General features: G+C 44.4%; 1 protein-coding gene across 2 annotated transcripts in view; it reads right to left on the bottom strand.

Moving 5' to 3' along the window:
* The window catches only part of LOC122943401 (very-long-chain enoyl-CoA reductase-like), a 57879-nt gene extending 36657 nt beyond the window's left edge, over positions 1-21222 (bottom strand). Inside the window, exon 1 of one of the 2 annotated variants that reach the window (XM_044301107.1) lies at positions 21152-21222. Coding sequence is in view for 1 of the 2 variants with exons in the window: in XM_044301106.1 (XP_044157041.1) it covers positions 21025-21090 (66 nt within the window). In the remaining variant the exon portion in view is untranslated. Of the gene's footprint in view, positions 1-21024 lie in introns of both variants that reach the window. The other variant, XM_044301106.1, reaches the window with a different exon arrangement.
* Between the last annotated feature and the right edge of the window lie 3308 nt (positions 21223-24530).

Raw genomic sequence — 24530 nt, 5'->3', positions numbered from 1 at the left:
CCGATTTTACCCTCTCCAATGCAAAGAATTAAACGGAGTCTCATCTGCAGCTTTGCGTGTCTGCAACAAAATCCGCAGCGCGTGAAGGCGACCTTCGATGCACTTTTTTTTCTAGAGGATTCCCTGTGGAACGCAACCTGTCTACGGCTCCAAAACTGTAAGGCTAAATTCACATGCTGATGATTTGATCAGGATTTCAGCATGGATTTAATCCTGAAATGCTCGTCAGAGCCACTAATATTCCACATCCAATACATGTGAATAGGGCGTCTTATACCGCATTCACATGCTATAGAAATTATTATTTTTTTGCCAGTAATAAGTGCGTTCATTATCTGCACAGATTACACAAGAAAAATGCCACGGATCAGCCAGGACAATGGGGCTAATCCTTGTGTGGATCCATGGCACATTCGTGGCACATCTTGTAAAATACATGTCAGAATTGCGACAAGCAAATCCTCAATGCAAATATTATATATATATATATATATATATATATATATATATATATATATATATATAAAAAGATACATAGGCAATGCTATGGCCAGGCGTGTTACACATATATAAAAGTGCAACCAGACATGTTACATATATGCAAAGGTGCGACCAGGCACGTTACACCTCTTACCCCTCAACCACAGCTCACAGGACAATTTCACCCATCCCCCACTCACAACACACAGGACTATCTCCTACCCTCCAGTTCAGACATGCTTCTCTACCCTCCATGAAGGACAGCCTCCTTAACCCCGTCAAAGTGTGTGACGCAGTTGCATGTCCCTCCTGCTCAGTACGCACAGACATATTTTCACGGATCAGGACTCCCAGAGCAACCCAGGATCCGCGCAGGATTCAGCGCAGCTTCTTTTGATTGCTAGGTGGGATGGTCCTCTTTTACTCCTCCTCTTCCTTCTGCCATCCATGTAGGATGTGGGTGGGGCCTTCTGTGACAGGGGCAATGCCTCGATGAAGGGGGGGGCCTGCGGTGTGGAACTCCACTGAGCAAGGAGAATAAGGGTGCCCTGACACATTGCAGAATTTTCCGCAACATAAATACATCCCCTATGTTAGCCTATGAGGGTGAAAAGTGTCAATACCTGTGTACTGTTCCGCTGCGGAATATTAACTCTGCAAATAATGGGCGTCATTTATGACTAGATATACGCCAATATTTGGGGTATATCTGTCGCAGAGGGGATTTGCGTCCGAATCTGCGGCTTCTTTCCATACATGCCACGTATGCCAGTTCCAGAAATTAGGAGGCGTGGGCTGCCCATCTCATTTATCATTTTCTATGACTCTTTTAGGCGTAGAAAATTATCTAAATCTACGCCAGCAAGGAAGCTGGTATCATGGGTGGACTGGCCATAGACCCCACAGGGAAGTTTCTGATGCCCAGGAGGCCACCCTTGCACTCCTAATGGCCACCGGCAAGGTATACAAATATCTGATACTCTCAGTATTCAGTGGCATGCCCAGGGTGTTTGGCACCCGGGGTGGGTCCTTTCTCTGGCACTCCCCCCCCCCCCCCCCCCCCAATACTTGACCACATACCGCTTACATCCAGGGACATCTCCTATCATGTAGACCTTCTCTTTTATTTTTTCTGCCGTTAGACCACCATGGCAAATTCTTTCAGCCACTTCTCGTCTCTAAAGAGTTTGTAACACAGACATGTTAGATTTCCCATCCTGGTGTCCCCACAGTGTCATCCTTCTGCCACCCCCAATACTGTGCCCGTTGTGCCCCCGAATGTCCTAGGTACTATACTGCTGAAAGAATAGTGACCCCAGTAGACATAATTGGGGTCATTTATCAAACTGGTGTAAAGTAGAACTGGATTTCCAAAAGAGCTGTCAAATATGAAAGGTGGAATCTGATTGGTTGCTATGGGCAACTAAGCCAGTTCTACTTTACACCAGTTTGATAAATTACCCCAAATGTCACTATAGTGTCCACAGCAGCTATAATGTCCCCTAGAGTGCCCCGAGTAATAATAATAACACTCTATATTGTGCTCCAGGTAATAATCCCTGTATAGTGTCCCCAAAAATAATAGAATTGCGGCTACAGTGCCTCCCTAATAGCAACGCCCCCCACGCTGCCCCCGTACAGTACTTTACCCCACACTGCCCCCATACAGTACTTTCCCCCACACTGCCCCCATACAGTAATTTCCCCCACACTGCCCCATATAGTAATTTCCCACACACTGCCCCCATACAGTAATTTCTCGCACACTGCCCCCACCCAGTAATTTCCCCCATACTGCCCCATATAGTAATTTGCACGACTGCCCCATACAGTAATTTCCCCCACACTGCCCCATATAGTAATTTGCACGACTGCCCCATACAGTAATTTCCCCGACACTGTACTTTCCCCCACACTGCCCCATACAGTAATTTCCCCCACACTGCCCCATATAGTAATTTCCCCCACACTGCCCCATACAGTACTTTCCCCCACACTGCCCCATACAGTACTTTCCCCCACACTGCCCCATACAGTAATTTCCCCCACACAGTAATTTCCCCCACACTGCCCCATACAGTAATTTCCCCCACACTGCCCCATACAGTAATTTCCCCCACACTGCCCCCATATAGTAATTTCCCCCACACTGCCCCCATATAGTAATTTCCCCCACACTGCCCCCATATAGTAATTTCCCCCACACTGCCCCCATATAGTAATTTCCCCCACACTGCCCCATATAGTAATTTCCCCCCACACTGCCCCCATATAGTAATTTCCCCCACACTGCCCCTATATAGTAATTTCCCCCACACTGCCCCTATATAGTAATTTCCCCCACACTGCCCCTATATAGTAATTTCCCCCACACAGTAATTTCCAACACACTGCCCCCATATAGTAATTTCCCCCACATAGTAATTTCCCCCACACTGCCCCCATACAGTAGTGTCCCCCACACAGTCATTTCCCCCACACTGCCCCCCCACTACCCCATATAGTAATTTTCCCCACACAGTAGTTTCCCCCACATTGCCCCATATAGTAATTTGCCCCCACATGTCCTCCTGTGTCCTCCAAAGTTGGCACATAAAATAAAAAATATATACAAGCTAAATACTCACCTATGTACAGGCGCTTGCTCGCAGAGGAAGGTGCGCACACTTCACTGTGCTGCTGCGTCCCGGCACAGGCGAGCGTGATGATGTCATCGTGCACACCTGTGCCGGCATTTCACTACCGCATAGGCCTTAGGCCTACTAGGCCTGAAGCCTATGGCAGTGATCGGCGGTGGGGCAGGCAGGGAACTATGCGCTCCCGTGCCCCGCCGCAGTATGTGGGCGTCAGCGCTCCAGCAATGAGCGCTTCCATCTGTATTGATAGAAGTGCTCATTTCTTCTGGGCCTGGCACCCCTGTGAGAGCCGGCACCCGGGGCGGACTGCTCACCCACTGGGCACGCCACTGTCAGCATTAATTAATGTAGGAGTTATGTAGAGGCCGACGTGTAAAACTCCAATCCTAATAAATGATCCCAAATGTTTTGGTTCACAAACAGATACCCAACCAGTCCCATGGCGGAAAAACGTGCAACAAAAAAACACAAACGTATAAAATATGCACCTGCAGATTATTATTTTTTGGGGTTTTAAGAAATTCTGTCTTTAAAATTTATGTTAAAAATCTGTCTCAAAGTAAGCCAACCAATGGGCTCAGACTTACTAATCCTATAGAAGGTGTAAGCTTAGACCGGCTGTCTAGACCTGCAGCAGGTCTATCACAGGGGCGCAGGCTGGAGGATAAGGGTGCTGCAGGGATGACACTTTTCTCTAACTCTATACCAAATATTGGTTGGCTAACTTTGAGACAGATTTTCTCATGAACCGTCACCCACTTTCTGCTAAGCCCCACCCATTTTTCAGCATGTTGGGGGGTAGTGTAGAAACCCTATATGCTTCAAACTGCGCCGATATGCACCAGCTTCAGGAACGGGAAAAGGTGAGTAGTTACTGTGGTTTTTTTTTGTTAGTTTTTTTTAACACAGAGGGGGCACAATGGGCAATTCTACTCTGGAGGGGGCACAATGGGCATTTCCACTCTGGAGGGGACACAATTGGCATTGCTAATGTGAAGGGGGAACAATAAGTATTTCTACTCTGGAGGGGGCACAATAGGTATTGCTAATGTGAAGGGGACACAATAGGCATTTCTACTATGGAGGGGGCACAATGGAAATGTCTACTCTGGAGGGGGTACAATGGGCATTTCTACTCTGGAGGGGACACAATGGGCATTTCTACTATGAAGGGGGGGGATGGGCATTTCTACTGTGGAGGGGGCACAGTGCACAGAGGGCATTGCTGCTCTGAAGGGGGCACAGAGGGCATTATTACTGTGAAGGCGACACAATGGACATTACTAGCACAGAGGGCATTACTACTATTAAGGGGGCACAATGGGGTTTTCTACTAAGGAGGGGGCACATAGGGCATTATTACTGTGAAAGGGAAACAATGGGCATTATTACTGTGAAGGGGCCTACTGGAGCAATGTATCAATGAATGGGGACCTCTGGATCCATTGAGGTACAAGACTGGTTCTAGTTTTGTCAGAAAGAGATTGACATATACTATACGATGTCTGATGTTCATGTTTTACATCAGTCGAGGCATTAGCTGCCTCCCTGCCATGTGCTCCCCAAGAAATGGAATGGGCAACCCCTTTAAATGTACGTTTATCGATGTGCCAGCAGGCGTGAATATATTTGAAAGGCTACCTGGACAACTAAATCAGCAATCATTATATGGCTATATATGAATAGTTACAAAGCTTGACCCTGCTGTTTGACCCCTGGGTCATGGGCATACACGACACGCAAACTAACGTTTGGGTTGAAACAGTAAGAAACGTAATTAACCATTGATAGGCTCGCTATAAAAGCTCATTAATCCAGTAATGAATGAACGCGGTAGTAAAAGACAGATTCATTTCAGTACCACAGTCAGTGCATGAACAGTTGTCGTCTGAGGACTGCGTTCTGTTGAGTAGATACGCATTTGGAAAATTCCACTGGAAAGCTAGATCTTTGAGAAATCATACCATAAGGGAAGGAAGGAGGTTTTGGCTGCATTTCCATGCAAAATTGATAGTGTTGTTTTTCTTATGCAAGAGGACTATGCTACTGTACAGCAATTTATTTCAATTTTTCTATTATGAGATACCAAAAATAAAATCATATGAAAAAAATGTGTTTACATTGAAACCCTAGATAAAGGGACACTGCCGATATGTGAATATTCTATGTGACTTTTGAAAAAAATATTATAATTTTGTTTTGAAGTCTGGTAGTTTTGAAGACTGGTATTTCACCGGCAAGGCCAGTATTTTATTCAGCCTGTCGGTATCAATGATAATGGCCGGTAATTTTATTATTGATGCCGGAATGGGACAACGGAGGAGTCCTCTGCACTGTATAAGCTTGCCGCTTTGCGTGCGCCCGCTGCCCCCTTCAGACAGGATGAGGATCACTGCCCATGAAGAAGGCAGTAGGCAGTTACTTACAGGGCACAGCAGGCTATAGGAGGAGGCTGACTGAGGCAGACCACAGCAGAGCGCTCCGTGCCCTGAGCCCTCTGCTCTGGACATAGGAGGAGGAGGACTGTATCTTTTTTTTGGTATGTGAATGTTAAACTGATCAGTGGCTTGCTTTAGTGGCACTGCCAATTGCAGACAGTGACTCAGTGCAAAAGTGAAAGACAGCCCCCCCCCCCCCCAAAAAAAAGCTAATCATTACCACAACTTGGAAATTAAGTTACTGGGGGGCACTAATGAGGGCATTACTATTACTGGAGGCACTAATGGGGGCATTGCTATTATTAGGGCCACTAATGGGGGCATTACTATTACAGGGGACACTAATGGGGGCATTACTATTATTGAAGGGCTCTACTGGGGGCATTACTATTACTGGGGGCACTAATGGGGGCATTACTATTACAGGGGACACACTAGTGGGGGCATTACTATTACAGGGGGCTAGGGCAGCACTAAAGCCCGCCCATTAGTGCCAGTGACATCACCGGTAACACTGCGAGGTGGAAGCCTCCACCTAGCAGTGTAAGCTTGCAAACAAAAAAGCTCTTGCCCTGTGCGATGCATGAAATGCTGCAATGCTTATTTGGAGGGGCTGCCAGGGTAAAGAAGGGGATATGTCCGGGTTCAGCTCTGAACCCAGACAACCACCTGGACAACCCCTTTAATTTTCAGTGGCAAAAAACTGCCAATAATTCCTTAAAATTTTGTTTTCTATGAATATTGAGTTTTGAAAAATTACCCCTTTCTGACAAAAGTGTCCTTTGAATTAGAGCATAAAGCTTGGAGTAACCATGCTCCATGTACTGTCTTGATAGAGAAATGTTGTGTTGCTCTAAATGACTATTCACCTAAAGGCTATGTGCACCTTTGTACTCATTTTGAGCTAAAAGGCATTATTTTCATTTGGGCTTTATTAAAAAATGTTAACCCCTTTCTCTGTACAGCCTGGAGATTCTCCCAGGAAGCTCAGCTGATGGCTCTTTATCTCTAATCTCTGACCTTATAAACACTCATTATAGCTCAATTCTTATCTTACTGATAAGAATGTGGCTTAAGTAAGTGTTTGTTGTAACCGCGTCCTCGGTGCGACGCTGTCCCCCTGATCGCCGCCACGGTTCTGGGCACCGTGCTCACCTGTGATCATGATCTGTGCCTCACTGTCTCTGCTGCTCTGGAGATTCCGCTCCACAGCTTCCAGTCAACCTAAACGCTGCTTGTGCTTGGCTGCTGTACGCATCACTCCTTGGGCAGGGCTTTCTTGTGTCAGGTGATTCCATTGACCTACCCTGGCTCTCCTGGAGGTATTTAAGTGGGTCAGCCCTCTACCTAAGAGCCTCAGAGTCAAGGTCCTATCCTGTGCAATTGAGCTTGCTACCACTTGTGTTCCTGACTATATGCCTTGTTCCTAGACTATGCTCTTCATCTGATCCCTGCTTGCTTGCATCACTCCTCCTGTTGCCAACCCGGATTGTCTGACTTTGTTCCTGTGCTACCTGCCCTGACCCATTGCTTGTCTTGGCTATGTCTCTGCCTCGTCCACCGGTCCTGTCTGGTTGCTCCTGGTAACGACCCTGCCTGTCTGTACTGTCCGTACCCTCGCAGGTACCTCCTGGTCCACCCGGACCAGCTGCTACCGACTCTGGGACTGCCCTGGAGTGGTACCTGGCAGCTACCCTAATGGCCCAAGTCTATCCTCACCACCAGAGGCTCTAGAGAAGACCAGGTAGCTGCTTAGTCACCCCCCTCCAGGGTACACTTCCACTGATTCGTGACATTTGTGACCTTTTAGTAATTTAGAGATAAGGGTTATTAGATGACCAAATGAAAGTACCAGTCACACATCTAGACAGTTAACCCTTTGTGACAGAATGGCTGAATATTTTTAATAAAGCCTTTTTTGAAGTTGAGCACGAAGTATCGCTATCCATCCTGCACTGTTTAGTGCTATGAAGAGCTAACCTACAGGAGGAGCATTTTCAAACCCACATTCTGCCGAACAGGTATTTAATACTATCTAATATGTAGAATGATTAGGGTAATGCCCCCTCTATTGTACTCATAAAAGCCTGGTAAAAAATTGTAAAATCTGGGCATATAATCCCTGCCCCTGGAATTGATCTAAACCCACCCAGAAACACCCACTTATGGATGAGGTTTGTGATAGCCCCACCAATTTTTGGCCAGTGATAGCGCAAATTTGCCAAATTCAGGACAGTTGGCAACTATGTCTCTGGTGAGTTCAGTAATAGAAGGGATCTTGCTTTGAACTTTGCACATACGCAAGCCAGAAGGCTCCACTCACGCAGGGTAAGCCATCCAAAGGCTCCACTCACACAGGGTGAGCCATCAGAAGACTCCACTCACGCAGGGTGAGCCATAGCCCATGTGTCACACAAGTTGTGTAGGAAACACGAACCTTCAGATGATGAACCTAAACCCCGGTGACTTTTCAGCCTCCGCATATTGATATAGACATACCGCATCCCTCCGCCTTGCAATGTGTGAGGCATATACGCGCTTTGAAGAAGAACTTGGCAATGCTACGGAATCCTTGGAAGGATTTATACGTGTGAAACAGAAAAAAAGAAACTAAGTGACTGGATTGCTGCCATTTCTTCCCTCACAAAACCGTTATATCAGCATTGCAAATAGTAAATCACACCTCAGGAGCACATCTTTCCAGAAACAAACTAGCAGTCACTGAGGTGATGAAGAAACAACGCTAAGCCTTACCCTTCTCCTAGAGAGGATTAGGCCCCTTCCCTAGAAACACGGATGAAAAGAAGAACAATCCTTGCATGAAAATCCCTGGGATGTATTAAAATCACCTTCTGAGTTCCCCCCTATGAGTGTATCAGAAACAGGGGTGTAGTGGTACCAGTCGCATCCAGGATCTGGTGCTTTAGGGGATCCATAGGGAGACACCACTATTATAGATAGCACATGAAAGGTGGGGGGCCCATCTGCTCTGTTCCGGCCACTGGACACTGCCAGCATCCACCAGATCCCTATTCACTATTAGTTAAGCCAGTACTCTCTGTTCTGCACTGATGAGGGGCAATCACCCAGAAACAGCTGTCTGCAGATGAGGTGCTGACTTATTTAATATCCGAGTCACGTCTCAAGGCTTATTTAAAGAGCTGAACATTGACTTCTAGGATGGCTGCCTTACATTTGGTGGCATTAGAGGCAGGGCTTGCTAAGAGCTTATTTGCATACCAACTTTCCAGAATTCCAGATTAACATGAATGGCCTATAAGTCTCCTCACGTCGATTAAGGCGCTCTCTCCCCAAGGGGAGATAGTACCCCCCATATTCACTATAATGGGATCCATTAGGTGTTCAAATATAAAGCCGTCAAAAAACACTGCATGCAATTCCGGGACTCTGTTCCTTTGCCAGAACAGAGTACCAAAATGCTGAAATGCAGATGTGAATAAAGCCTTACAGATTTTTCACAGGGGCCCTAGGAGACTATGATAACAATTGTTCTTCTTTAGTTCCTGTGTCCATTATTTCATTCCGTTCTGTTTTTGAATGTACTTCTATGGTCCATCTGTCAATGGGACAGCCAGGCACAAGGTTATCAAGCATTCCTGATTACCTGATGATGAGAAAAACATGGCTACCTTATTCCAGAAAAAGCTCGCCTCCGTCCAAGGGCACATTTGCCAAAAGTCCAGAATTTGCAGTTTGCTCATTTTCACAGACAGTACCTGCAAATTTGGGCTGTCCTGGTCTGAAAATGTGTGTGGCTTTTGTTAATGCCTCCTATAGGTGGGTGGTCCCAGTGGGAGTTTGAATTTATCAACTGCAGTGTTTCTATGTACACTAGGTTTGTGTCTGGTAGTGCAACTCCGATTAATCGAAAGTTAAAGGGGTTGTCCCACAAGAAATATTCTTCATTTTTCAAACCAGCCCCCGGATCTGATTTGTTTTGTAATTGCATGTAATTAAACATTTTGCAAAGCCACTGAGTTATTCAATAAAATCTATCTGTATGGCGCCACCTGCTGTTTGCTCTTTTGTTAATTCTTTGTCCTGCCCACTGAGAAGGCTACACATGCTCAGTTTCATCCCTTATCTACCTCCTGAGTTGTGATAGGGAGAGCATGGACACGCCCCCTTGGCTTCAGCAGAACAGACACTCCCCTTGAGCTTTTAGCTTGATATAAATGTAGCAGAGAAATAAATGATGAGATCTCTGGATCCATGTGAGGTACAGGGCTGGTTCTAGCTTAGTTAGAAAGAGGTTGTCATGTACAGTGAGGAACAGAAGAATTTGACCACCCTGCGATTTTGCAAGTTCTGGGTCTGAAATTCACATTGTAGGTGCATTCCCACTCTGAGAGACAGAATAAAAATTTAAAAAATCAGGAAATCACATTGTATGATTTTTAAACAATTTATTTGTCTTGCACTGCTGAACATAAGTATTTGAACACTTGAGAAACAGCAAGAATTCTGGCTCTCAAAGACCTGTTTAAAAAGTCCACCTCTACTCCACTCATTAATCTAACTTAGTAGCACCTGTCTGAGCTCTTTAAAGACACCTGTCCACCCCAGTCAGTCAGACGCCAACTACTACCATGGGCAAGATCTAAGAGCTGTCAAAAGACACCAGAGACAAAATTGTGGACCCCCACAAGGCTGGAAAGGGCTACGGGGCAATTGTCAAGCAGCTTGGTGAAAATAGATGAACTGTTGGAGCAATTGTTAGAACTCAGTCTCCCTTGGACTGGGGCTCCATGCAAGATCTCACCTTGTGGGGTATCACTGATGATAAGAAAGGTGAGGAATCAGCCCAGAACTACAAGGGAGGAGCTGGTCAATGACATGAAGAGAGCTGAGACCACAGTTTCAAAGGTCACTGTCGGTAGAACACTACCTGTGATGGTTTCAAATCATGCATTGCACGGAAGGTTCCCCTTGCTCAAGTCATCACATGTCCAGGCCCATCTGAAGTTTGCCAATGACCATCTGGATGATCTAGAGGAGGCATGGGAGAAAGTCATGTGGTCAGATTAGACCAAAGTAGAACTTTTTGGTCTAAACTTCACTCGTCGTGTTTGGAGGAAAAAGAAGGATGAGTTGCATCCCAAGAACACCATCCCTACTGTGAAGCATGGGGGTGGTAACATCATGCTTTGGGGATGCTTTTCTGCGAAGGGGACAGGACGACTGCACTGTATGAAGGAGAGGATGAATGGGGCCATTCATTGTGAGATTTTGAGCAACAACCTCCTTCCCTCAGTCAGAGCATTGAAGATGGGTCGTGGCTGGGTCTTTCAACATGACAACGTCCTGAAGCACACAGCCAGGATAACCAAGGAGTGGCTCCATAAGAAGCATATCAAGGTTCTAGAGTGGCCTAGCCAGTTGCCAGACCTAAATGCAATAGAACATCTTTGGAGGAAGCTAAAACTCTGTGTTGCTCAGCGACAGCCCTGAAACCCTGACAGATCTAGAGGATCTAGATGTGTGCAAACCTGGTCAAGAACTACAGGAAACGTTTGACCTCTGTAATTGCAAACAAAGGCTTCTGTACCAAATATAAACAATTATTAACAGTGATTTTCTCAGGTGTTTAAATACTTATGTTCAGCAGTGCAAGACAAATTAATTCTTTAAGAATCATACAGTGTGATTTCCTGATTTTTAAATTTTTTTATTCTGTCTCTCAGAGTGGGAATGCACCTACAATGTGAATTTGGGACCCCTCCATGATTTCTAAGTGGGAGAACTTGCAAAATTCCAGGGTATTACAAATACTTCTGTTCCTCATTGTACTATATGATGTCTGATTTTCATTTTTTACTTTAGTTTTACTTTAGTCATGGGATAACCTCTTTAAAGGAGTTGTGCAGTGCTTACATATTGAAACCTTATCCTCAGGCTAAGTCATCAATATCAGATAGGCAGGGGTCCACAACCTCGTCAAACACATGATTAGTGTTGGACTACCGACGATCTTATATTGATGACCTATCCTGAGGATAGATCATCAATATCTGAGCACTTCACAATCCCTTTAACCCCTTAGTGACCAATTGTTTGGGGCCTCAGTGACCAAACAATCTGTTTCATTTTTTCATCATAGTATTCCAGGGGAAATTACTTGCTCTTGGAATACTATGAGGGCCTATGAAGGCCTGTTTTATTTGCAAGACAAGTTGTTTTTATGCCACCATTTTGGGGTACACATAACTTTTTTCCATGGAAAAAAAAAAATTGTGGAAAAAGGTGTAATTTTTTTAACTTGGAATTTTTTCAATTTTGTTAAATTTTAACTTTTATTTTTACCATTTACTAGTCTCACAAGGGGACTTTGACAGGCGATCTTCTGATCGCTCACATAGTACACTATACTACTTATGTGGTACACTGTGGTCTCCTTCATGGTATCTTCAGAGCATGTTTCCCCATCTTATACAATGACAGGGCCATCACTTTGTATATCTATAGACCTGGCAGGCCTGTGCCTATAGGTGGCCCTGGTGGAAGAAGTTACATATAGATATATTGAATAACGTCCATGCATAAAGCGTGTCCATGTGCTGTGGAAGTGAGAGGACGCCGCGCAGAGGAAGACTGTAGAAGGCGCTAGAAATTGAGAGAAGCTCACCACAATGTTCTGCTTTATTTTGTAAGTGCAAACATTTTAAAGCCATACATGACTTAAAGGGGTTGTTCCATCCGGACATCTATAGCATATCCTGTGGAATTTCTGATAGGAGCAGGTCTATGAGGTAGGACCAGTACCTATCTCTAAAACAGGGCCCCATGTTGTGCTTCTGGGAACAACGAGATTCTCAGCTTTCTCCATTCACTTCTACTGATGTTTTGTGGTCAGCAGAACAACTACTGACCCATAGGAGTACCAAAGGATCCACTGGTGGGCTCAAGCATGGACACGATAATGGACCCTTAATAAAACAAGGTGCCAAAGGTCAACTGAATGTACCACATGTGCAGTCTGTGCAGGGACCAAGCAGTAAAAGGTGCCCATCACCTAATTCCTATTTAATTGCATGTAAAGTCCTGTTAATTATTGCCATAGGTTTTACTGCTGCATAACAAGGGGCCCACATGATTTACTTGCATAGGGGCCCTTCGCTGTTTGTGTCTGAACCAGATATCCTATGTAAGAATGTACAAGGAATCATCGTGAATGATAGGTATGTGTCACCGAGGTTCCTGGCCTCGGTGGAGTAAGAGACAGTTTTTATGTGCCAGCAGTAGTTGCTGTTTGACACCTTAATACTTAGTGTGGCTGTATAGCTGATCCGGGACGACTCTTACTGGGAGTAGTCAAAGTGCTGGGTGGGTGACTACTCCGCATGTTCCAGGCCGGGCTTTGCCAGGCCAAAAAAACAGCTAGCACTGCCAGGTGGGGGGGGATTACCTCAGTCTGACAGTGGAGCTTAGGAGGTGTATGTGCTGGGATCTGAGGCTTGTGCCGTGCTGGAGGGCTGAGACCCGTCTGTAAGGGAAATGGGCTCCCTAAAAGCCTGCTATGGACTGCTGGAGGCAGAGCTGCCAACAAGGTGATTTTTTGCTATGTGGACTTTCCATTGTGTGTGAACTAACACCAAGACTGCAAAGGTACGTTTTGTTTTTGCTTTATGTGTGAATAAACACGTAAATTTGATTTAAAGGGAACCTGTCACCAGGATTTTGTGTATAGAGCTGGGGACATGGGCTGCTAGATGGTCGCTAGCACATCCGCAATATCCATTCCCCATAGCTCTGTGTGCTTTTATTGTGTTAAAAAACAGTTTTGATTGATATGCAAATTACCCGATATGAGTCCTGTATCCGGAGATGAGTCAAGAGGAAAGGAGCCCAGCACCGCCCCGCGTCCTCCGAATCTCCTCCTTGCTGGCTGACGTCACAGAGCTGGAGCGCCGAAATCTCGCGATGCGCGAGCTAGCGCATGCGTATTTCGTTCCCTGTGCTGATGCCAGTACAGGGAATGAACATGATGCCGACACTGCGCATGCGCTAGCTCACGCATCGCGAGATTTCGGCGCTCCAGCTCTGTAACGTCAGCCAGCAAGGAGGAGATTCGGAGGACGCGGGGCGGTGCTGGGCTCCTTTCCGCTTGACTCATCTCCGGATACAGGACTCATATCAGGTCATTTGCATATGGATCAAAACTGTTTTTTAACACAATAAAAGCACACAGAGCTATGGGGACTGGGTATTGCAGATGTGCTAGTGGCCATCTAGCAGCCCATGTCCCCAGCTCTATGCAAAAAATCCTGGTAACAGGTTCCCTTTAAGAACTGGTAATTTACCTCTGTACTGCGTCCACACACCCAGTCTACCATATCGAATCCCCATACCTACTAAATCTTATTGATGACAAATCCTGCATGTGCAATGATAAAAATTATTGTGGACATGTATACACAGCACTCAATGAGCGCTGTGTATAGAGATCAAGATGCTTCCTGCTCCAGTCCCAGAGATCATATGATCTCATGGGGCCCAGGAATTTGTACTAGCTGCTGGGTCTTAGCAGACCAAGATCAGATCTACAGTGAGGTTGTACAGCTGGAAATACAAACCGGATTCCAAAAAAGTTGGGACACTAAACAAATTGTGAATAAAAACTGAATGCAATGATGTGGAGATGGCAAATGTCAATATTTTATTTGTAATAGAACGTAGATGACAGATCAAACGTTTAATCCAAGTAAATGTATCATTTTAAAGGAAAAATACGTTGGTTCAAATTTTCACGGTGTCAACAAATCCCAAAAAAGTTGGGACAAGTAGCAATAAGAGGCTGGAAAAAGTAAATTTGAGCATAACGAAGAGCTGGAAGACCAATTAACACTAATTAGGTCAATTGGCAACATGATTGGGTATATAAAGAGCTTCTCAGAGTGGCAGTGTCTCTCAGAAGCCAAGATGGGTAGAGGATCACCAATTCCCACAATGTTGCGCAGAAAGATAGTGGAGCAATATCAGAAAGGTGTTACCCAGCGAAAAATTGCAAAGACTTTTGGAAGACTGTTCTGTGGTCAGACGAGTCACGATTCGAAGTTCTTTTTGGAAATCTGGGACGCCATGTCATCCGGACCAAAGAGGACAAGGACAACCCAAGTTGTTATCAACGCTCAGTTCAGAAGCCTGCATCTCTGATGGTATGGGGTTGCATGAGTGAGTGTGGCATGGGCAGCATGCATGTCTGGAAAGGCACCATCAATGCAGAAAAATATATTCAGGTTCTAGAACAACATATGCTCCCATCCAGACGTCATCTCTTTCAGGGAAGACCCTGCATTTTTCAACAAGATAATGCCAGACCACATTCTGCATCAATCACAACATCATGGCTGCGTAGGAGAAGGATCCGGGTACTGAAATGGCCGGTCTGCAGTCCAGATCTTTCACCTATAGAGAACATTTGGCGCATCATAAAGAGGAAGGTGCAACAAAGAAGGCCCAAGACGATTGAACAGTTAGAGGCCTGTATTAGACAAGAATGGGAGAGCATTCCTATTTCTAAACTTGAGAAACTGGTCTCCTCGGTCCCCAGACGTCTGTTGAGTGTTGGAAGAAGAAGGGGAGATGCCACACAGTGGTGAAAATGGCCTTGTCCCAACTTTTTGGGGATTTGTTGACACCATGAAATTCTGATTCAACATATTTTTCCCTTAAAATGGTATATTTTCTCAGTTAAAACTTTTGTTCCGTGATTTATGTTCTATTCTGAATAAAATATTAGAAGTTGGCACCTCCACATGATTGCATTCAGTTTTTATTCACGATTTGTATAGTGTCCCAACTTTTTTGGAATCCGGTTTGTATATATCAGCAATAAATTGAAATAAAAAATGTAATGTCAAATGTCCCCCAAAGGTCTTGTATGGGGGCTGTCAAAGTAAAAAAATAAATAAGAAAAAACAATAAAGAAACTCCACTGCAGATTCTAGTATCGCACCTAGTGGCCATAACCCATACCCATATTGTGCTATTAACTAAGAACATTTTGTAAAATAGACCAGCCCCCCCCCCCTTTTTTTTATGGGTTAATAAAAATAAAAACAAAACTATACAAAAAAAAATTACATTATAACAACCCATGTATCAATGAAAAAAGGAGGGAAAAAATGAACAGCAAAGAAGTTATGGTTTTCAAATAAAATGGAAAATGTGCCTGGTCAGGAAGTGGGGTAAATAGCCCGGTCTAAAGTCTTCAGCTGGTTAAAGTGGTTCAAAACTTTTTTCTTTTTTTTTTTTGTAATAAAACTGTTTAGTTATGAGATAAAAACCAAAGTACTTTCTAACATAAACAGCATTCTAGGAGGCATTTCCTCGTTCTCTGAGTGAACCCAGCAATGTAAACCATGGATATTTCCATCCTGGCTGCCAAGGTTATATCTAGAAATTGTATTAGATGTATATACATATACACACTGCCGGCTGTATCTGGATACAGAAGTACAATTGAAATGAGATTGATATTTCAATTAAATATTTTGTTGATATGAAGATCAGCAGTTAGTTTTTTTTATTATCCACCCCAAAGCCCATCACAGGGCACAAGGTCTTCCATGTCTTTTTGTAATATGCTGTGAATTCATGTCATACGTTTAGGTGTCTGGTAGGTATATCTGTTGTCAGGGAATGTGCAGACGTTTACACAGCGGGTATCATTTATGCTTATTTTAACATGGATGAGGAGAAAACGTGCTGCCAAATACCAGTGGCAAAAGATCGGGCATGTTGCAATACAGAAGGCCCAGTCGTTCTTTCCTTAAAGGGGTTGTCTAACTCCAGCAAGTGGCATTTATCATGTAGAGAAAGTGAATACAAGGCGCTTACTAATGTATAGTGATTGTCCATATTGCCTCCTTTGCTGGCTTGGTTCATTTTTCCATCACATTATACACTGCTCATTTCCAGGGGTTATGACCACCCTGCAATCCAGCAGCGGTGGTCGCGCTTGCAGACTGTAAAAAAAGCGCCGGCCTCTCTGGTGGCTGGGATCGTGAGAGCGCACACTGGTACGCATGCACAGCAGCTCCCGTCCCGACCAGCTCGTATCTGTGCTGCAGCGGTGGTCGTAACCCCTGGAAATAAGCAGTGTATAATGGAATGGATAAATGGATCCAGCCAGCAAAGGAGGCAATATGGACAATTACAATACATTAGTAAGGGCCTTGTATTAAAATTCTCTACATGATAAACGCCATTTACTGAAGTGAGACATCCCCTTTAATGGCAGCAGACAGGATACCTCTTACACATAGGACTGTGGATTGAGCCAACCAGGTGCATTGTGGCTGTCCATGGAGGTCAGTTTCTCTATGGGGAGAGCCTTGATGCCAATCTCATAGGAATCAACAGACAAACTGACTTCCTGTCCACACATAAGACGCTGTGTCAGCTGGAGTGTCGGTCACATGACACAGCTGAGGATCAGAAGGGAGCGGATTCGGTAACTCACAAATAAAGCCACCATTAAGAAAATTACCTTCACCATAATTTACAAAAAAAATTGTAAGAGTGCTTCTTTAATAAAAAAAAAAAAACATAAATGACTCCCCTGTGACAACTCTCCTGTTCTATTTGCTGCTGTTCCTGCAATCCCAGTGGTCTATGCTTCCATCCAGGAGTGATGATGTGTCCGAGCACTCCATTGCAGTCAGAGGTCATCTGAGGTAGTCAGGCACCTCATCACTGGAGCACAGTTTTGTTGGCTAAGACGACGTCCACGTGATCATTGAGGTCAGTGACTGGCTGCAGCGGTCATGTAGAGTAGTCAGGCACGTGATCACTGCAGCGGCACAAACACAGATCACCGGGAGCACCAGTGGTGGCACTGGAACGGCGGCGGAGGATTGAGTTAGTGATTAAGTCTTTTTGTTTTGGTCATACTGTTTTGGTCATACACAGGTTTTTGTGGCAGTTTTAAATTTTTTACAAAATTTTTAGATGAAGCTAGAACAGGGTTGGGAAGGGATGATAAATATAGAGGAAGGATTTCTACTTCTCCTTCCTGCTGGATCCACTTCTGCTCACAAAACCTGCACCAAAAACTGTGTGTGAGACGCCAACCCAATGGGGGTTCTCTGGGAATAAATAAAAAAACATTGATGGCTTATTCTTAAAGAAGTTATGCCATGATTGATGTGAACAATGAATCAGACATAATACAGTGCAGGACAATCTCTTTCTAACAAAGCTAGAACCAGACCTGTACCTCCCATGGAACCAGAGATCACCCCATTCATTGCTCCAATCGTTCTGCTAGATTCTCATGGGGACGTGTCCTTTCTGCGGTAGCTCTTTCCCTATAACTACCACAGCCTCTAACAGAAGATATGGCTGGCAGTTGAAGAAATAAACTGAGCATGTGCGACCACCGGTGAACAGAGAAATAAGGAAAAGAACAAACAGATACATTTTATCGAATAACTCAGTGGCTACATTAAACTTTTATTTACATACAATTACAAAAGTATTCAGATCCAGGTGCTGGTTTGACAAAAGTAGAATATTTTTTTGAGGCACAACCCGTTTAAAGGGGACCTTTCATCTGTCCAAACATTGTGAACTAAGTATCATGACATATACAGCGGCGCCCAGGGATCTCACTGCACTTACTATTATCCCTCGGCGCCGCTCCGTTCTCCCGTTATGTCCTCCGGTATGTTCGGGGACTTGGTTATAGTAGGCGGAGTCTTAGGGGACTTGGTTATAGTAGGCGGAGACTGCCCTTGTTCTGCTGGGTGTCTCCTCCTCCTAGGCTGTAGCGCTGGCCAATCGCAGAGCAGAGCTCACAGCCTGGGAGGTTTTTTCTCCCAGGCTGTGAGCTCTGCGATGTGATTGGCCAGCGCTACAGCCTGGGAGAAGGAGACGCCCAGGAGAACAAGGGCAGTCTCCGCCTACTATAACCAAGTCCCCGAACATACCGGAGGACATAACGGGAGAACGTAGCGGCGCCCAGGGATAATAGTAAGTGCAGTGAGATCCCTGGGCGCCGCTGTATATGTCATGATACTTAGTTCACAATGTTTGGACCGATGAAAGGTCCTCTTTAATGTACTGTAGGACAATAATGTATAATTGGTAGTGAGTGCCTCTCCAGGATCCTCCCCGCTCAGCCGAGCTACAGTAAGCAAACGTTCTGATGTGAACCAGACCTGGGTAGACGTGACCTTTCCAGTACGTTCAGCATTTACAATGTGCCTGCTCCCACACTCAGACCTGCTACATAAATGAATAGATAGAAATATTCCTAGAATCATGTATTTTTCCAGGAAATAGAATCATTTCCCGGGGTTGTAGAAGATACAAAGCCTCAGTCCACAGTGTGCGGGACGTCCGGCAACCTACCTGGTAACAGGAGCCCCCTGTGTAATAATGCGGCATGTGCTGTGTGCCTTGTAGAAGACAGTAAATGAATAGACTCGTATAGACATTATTATGGGCACATATTCAGCCATTACAAGAGATGTCACAAGTCTCAGACTGTCACCATTTTATGCATGACACCTCCGATGTGCACATGCTTCTACACTCTGACTACTCTCACATCCCCATTATCACATTTAACGCCATCATGATGCTGTGACGCTCTGCATTCACAACTAGGCTGGTTCTTCCAAAGTCGGCATGCTAAAACCATCATATCTAGGGCATATCTATCTATCTATCTATCTAATATTTATAGCATATCTTTTTATCTATCACAACTGGAAAATAATAACATAAACTTCAAATTCTGATGTCAGATCCTGTTCCAACTACCAACATGTGGTGCTCTCTTAAGAAAAGAGGTTCTTCAGCAGCTGCAGTGTGTATTATGGAGTACTGTGCCCCAACTGCTGCGAAACAACAAAACCCACATCTCAGATATTGCAGACCGTACTCCAAAAAAGTTTCTGCAGCAGTCAAGGTGTGTATTCACACAAACATACAAGAAATAAGTTGTAAAGTTCTAAGCAAATTTGGTAATTTTTTTTTTATAATGGACGGTAGGGGTGGTACATTATCCTATATACATGTATGTTACCCACAATACTACTAACCCCAGCCAATCAAATGCAATCATGAAGGCAGTGCCCCACACAGTACCACCAGTTATTGGTGACATTAGCCCGGTCACAGGCCCAGTGGTTCACATTTACCAATTTGCACTGAAAAATTGGTATTTCTTTGGAGGCCTATACATTTTTTGCAACAGTTAGGAAAAGGAGCTGCGTCTTCAAGGTCGCAAACGACTCATTCACAGACCCTCTGCATCTAGAGGAAAGAAGGTTTGTACACAAACATAGAAAAGGATTCTTTACGGTAAGAGCAGTGAGACTATGGAGCTCTCTGCCTGAGGAGGTGGTGATGGCGAGTACAATAAAGGAATTCAAGAGGGGCCTGGATGTATTTCTGGAGTGTAATAGTATTACAGGCTATAGCTACTAGAGAGAGGTCGTTGATCCAGGGAATTATTGTGATTGCCTGAATTTTTTCCTCTACCCACATGAGTTTTTTTTTTTGCCTTCCTCTGGATCAACCTGCAGGATAACAGGCTGAACTGGATGGACGGATGTTTTTTTTCAGCCTGACAAACTATGGGGGTCATTTATTATCCGATATACACCAATTTTTGGGTGCAGATTGCAGCGCAGAGGTTATTTGCACCGTAATCTGCGACTTTTCCCCACTCACACCAGGTCTAGAAAAGGGTGGTGTAGGTGAGAAAGAGGACGGGCCTCAGGGCCCGTCTCATTTATCATTTTTTACGCCTGTTTTAGGCATAGAAAATGTTCTAAATCTACGCCAGGTTCCTCTAGACCGGCGGCGCCTCTTCATAACTTCGGGGAATCCACCACCAGTGCAGAGGTTATTAAGACCGGAGTCTAAAACACCGATCTTAATAAATGACCCCCCATGTTACTATAAGTTTCTCCACTTTTCAACACAAAAAAAGTGTCTGTAAATGAGAGCAGGTATCATGAGTTTAGCATACCTCAATCATGTGCATGCAGTACTACGATTACATACCACAAGGCAGTACACGGATATCATAATTAATCTGGCACATTACATACATGACCCATACATTAACTGTAAGAAATGCCCCTAGAAGCGGCAGAACAATAACAACCATCATCTCTATTGCTGACCAAATCGATCTATTTTCCATGCTGCGATCACCAAGGAGCCACAGACACACAGATTACGGTATATGAGGGTTGCATTTGTACAGAACCCTCCGCTTGCAGCTTTACTGCATAGATCCACTACTGGAACAGAACTGGTTAAAAGTCCACGCCACGACAGATGAATGGCGGTGGAAACTTTGTGCAGCAGCAGCAGCTGTGAGCTCCATGCGGTATATTCCATGCAGCCAGATATAGCCGGTCTACGGTTAGCGCAGAGGATAGCACACAGTGGATGGAGGTTGCAGTTCTGCAGATCCTGGGGCTTACCTCAAAGAAACTGATTCTGCTGCTGCTCATGATTGCTCTGTGAGGGGGTCCTCGCCTGGAAGCCATGCAGAGAGAGACAGCCTGTGCTCCCCAGCAGCACACATACAACGTGCAAGCCCGTCCTCACCGGGGAGCAGGGGGGATCCTGTTATATAGCAGCCCTCATGTAGCCAGCATCAGCAGCTCTGCACCTCATCCCGGGAGGATCACACAGCTTATCAGAGCAGCTCTGAACGGGAAGCCGGCCAGCACTGGGAGCCTGACTGATACCAATATGCTCAGTGGATTAACCCTTTACTTCGAGGCGGCCTCCTGGGCTTAAATTAGCCATTTTGACTATGCTTTTTTTTTTTTTAAAGATATTTTGTATGCTTTATTCAAAAGCACAAACAAATAAAAAAAAAAAAAAACATTGCCGGACCATTTGGTGGACAATATACAAATGACAGGCATTCATCTAAGACAGTCAAAGCAGGAGGAGAAAAGACATGTATCCCAACCCAGCGGGAGCTGTATGGAACATATGACCACTGCTCTGCCTTTATTTATTATGGAGAAATATATTACTATATATATGTACTTTATTTACTGTGTGTCCCGTGAATTTCACTAGTTGTTTTAGGATTATCTTTTGGCGATATATATTTATTTATTATTTATATATATTTCTTATATGTTTTTTTGCCTTTTCCTTTGTAAATCTAAGGCTACTTTCACGCTGGCGTTTTGGTTTTCCGTTTGTGAGATCCGTTCAGGGCTCTCACAGGCGGTCCAAAACGGATCAGTTTTGCCCTAATGCATTCTGAATGGAAAAGGATCCGCTCAGAATGCATCAGTTTGCCTCCGATCAGTCACCATTCCGCTCTGGAGGCGGACACCAAAACATTGCCTGCAGCGTTTTGCTGTCCGCCTGGCGAAACTGAGCCAAACGGATCCGTCCTGCCACACAATGTAAGTCAATGGGGGCAGGATCCGTTTTCTCTGACACAATAGAAAACTGATCCGTCCTCCATTGACTTTCAATGGTGTTCAAGACGGATCCATCATGGCTATAGAAGACATAATACAACCGGATCCGTTTATGATGGATGCATGCGGTTGTATTATTGGAGGTGACTAGGAGCAGCACACCATATGTGCGGGGTCTGTACTCCTGAAAATAGAAGCCCAATGGCCTAGGTAGGTTCAGCGTAAGACCCGCCTGACCTGAGACCACCTTGGCGCTTGGTAGGCGGGCACAGATGTGTTTTGATCAAAATATATTGTCTAAGTGTCTCAGATTTTATCACATCAGAGTGAGGACTTTGTCCATATATAATGCTTGCATCTACTTTACTAAGTGCATTATTATCTTATTTCTGTGATTTTTTTTGGTTGTATTATTGTAACGGAAGCGTTTTTGCAGACCCATGACGGATCCACAAAAAACGCTAGTGTGAAAGTAGCCTTAGTCAAAAGGGCTTTCTCTCAGCCTCAGGAGTAACATTTTTAACGATTTTTTACATGTGAATATCTTTTTTTTTTTTTTTGTTAGTCTTTTACATACAAATATGTCATATGCTTTTAGGTTACTATGTCACATATTAGCCAAGTCTCCCCCAACATGTCCAGGGCGTCTCCTGGACTCTGCAGGAGAGTTCGCGTGTACTGTATATCATACAGTATTTGAAATCAAGACTTCTCCTAGTTCCTGCACTCTTCTTCAGTCCCAGGGGCCACCATAGATAATCTCCCGTCTACAGACTGAAAAGGACTGCAAGCAGCAGGAACAAGCAGAACAAGATGAGTATCTAGAGAGTCTGGTCTGGGGTCTGTATTCATTCATGGAATCTGGCATCTGAAGGTTTGGTCTGGGGTCTGTAGTTAGCGGGTCTGATCTTGGGGCTGGGTTTTAAGGGAGTCTGCATTTGTTTAGTAGTCTGGGGGTATGTATTAACTTTGGGGTGTGATAAAGAAGGTTATACGCATTACTTGTCTGAAGTTGGAGGTGTGTCATATATATATATACACACACTCACCTAAAGAATTATTAGGAACACCTGTTCAATTTCTCATTAATGCGATTATCTAGTCAACCAATCACATGGCAGTTGCTTCAATGCATGTAGGGTTGTGGTCCTGGTCAAGACAATCACCTGAACTCCAAACTGAATGTCAAAATGGGAAAGAAAGATGGGCTACAACAGCAAAAGACCCCACCGGGTACCACTACAAATAGGAAAAAGAGGCTACAATTTGCACGAGCTCACCAAAATTGGACTGTTGAAGACTGGAAAAATGTTGCCTGGTCTGATGAGTCTCGATTTCTGTTGAGACATTCAAATGGTAGAGTCCGAATTTGGCGTAAACAGAATGAGAACATGTATCCATCATGCCTTGTTACCACTGTGCAGGCTGGTGGTGGTGGTGTAATGGTGGGGGGGATGTTTTCTGGGCACACTTTAGGCCCCTTAGTACCAATTGGCCATCGTTTAAATGCCACGGGCTACCTGAGCATTGTTTCTGACCATGTCCATCCCTTCATGACCACCATGTACCCATCCTCTGATGGCTACTTCCAGCAGGATAATGCACCATGTCACAAAGCTCGAATCATTTCAAATTGGTTTCTTAAACATGACAATGAGTTCACTGTACTAAAATGGCCCCCACAGTCACCAGATCTCAACCCAATAGAGCATCTTTGGGATGTGGTGGAACGGGAGCTTCGTGCCCTGGATGTGCATCCCTCAAATCTCCATCAACTGCAATATGCTATCCTATCAATATATGCCAACATTTCTAAAGAATGCTATCAGCACCTTGTTGAATCAATGCCATGTAGAATTAAGGCAGTTCTGAAGGCAAAAGGGGGTCCAACACCGTATTAGTATGGTGTTCCTAATAATTCTTTAGGTGAGTGTATATATATATATATATATATATATATATATATAAACGATGAAAAGAAGGGCAGCACTCCAATGAATAAAAAATACAAAAACTTTATTTACCCATAAGGCTGTAGCGACGTTTCGGCTCTTACACAGGAGCCTTCCTCAAGCAGTGTGTACAAACCAAGCTCTGAACATATATAGTGTTATAGCTAACCATAACCAATTACATGTCAAGTGAACATAATTAATAAAAAATCCAAAATACATGATACATCATAAATATAAAGACAGATAAAACCAACAATAAAGCATAATCCAATCGTGGTACACCTAATTAAATAAAAATTATTTCCGTGAATATAAGGTATAGTAAAATATCTATACAGATACATAATTAATAATATTATCAGTGCCAACTGTAGACAATTACATAAAGTGATGTGATCAGTACTGGCCGGGAACACGCAGTATACGTCATAGGGACATGCGCAGTGGTGATCCAGGAACGCCGGATTGCACATGTCAGCATGGAATACAGCCGTCCTTCATCCTGCATCCTCTACACACATCACCTGTACGAGTAAGCACTCATCACTTTATGTAATTGTCTACAGTTGGCACTGATAATAT

This window comes from Bufo gargarizans, chromosome 7 (genome assembly GCF_014858855.1).
Source record: "Bufo gargarizans isolate SCDJY-AF-19 chromosome 7, ASM1485885v1, whole genome shotgun sequence".
Lineage (NCBI taxonomy): Eukaryota > Metazoa > Chordata > Amphibia > Anura > Bufonidae > Bufo > Bufo gargarizans.
The sequence above is the reverse complement of the archived record's forward strand: the minus strand, read 5'-3'. Positions and strand labels throughout refer to the sequence as shown.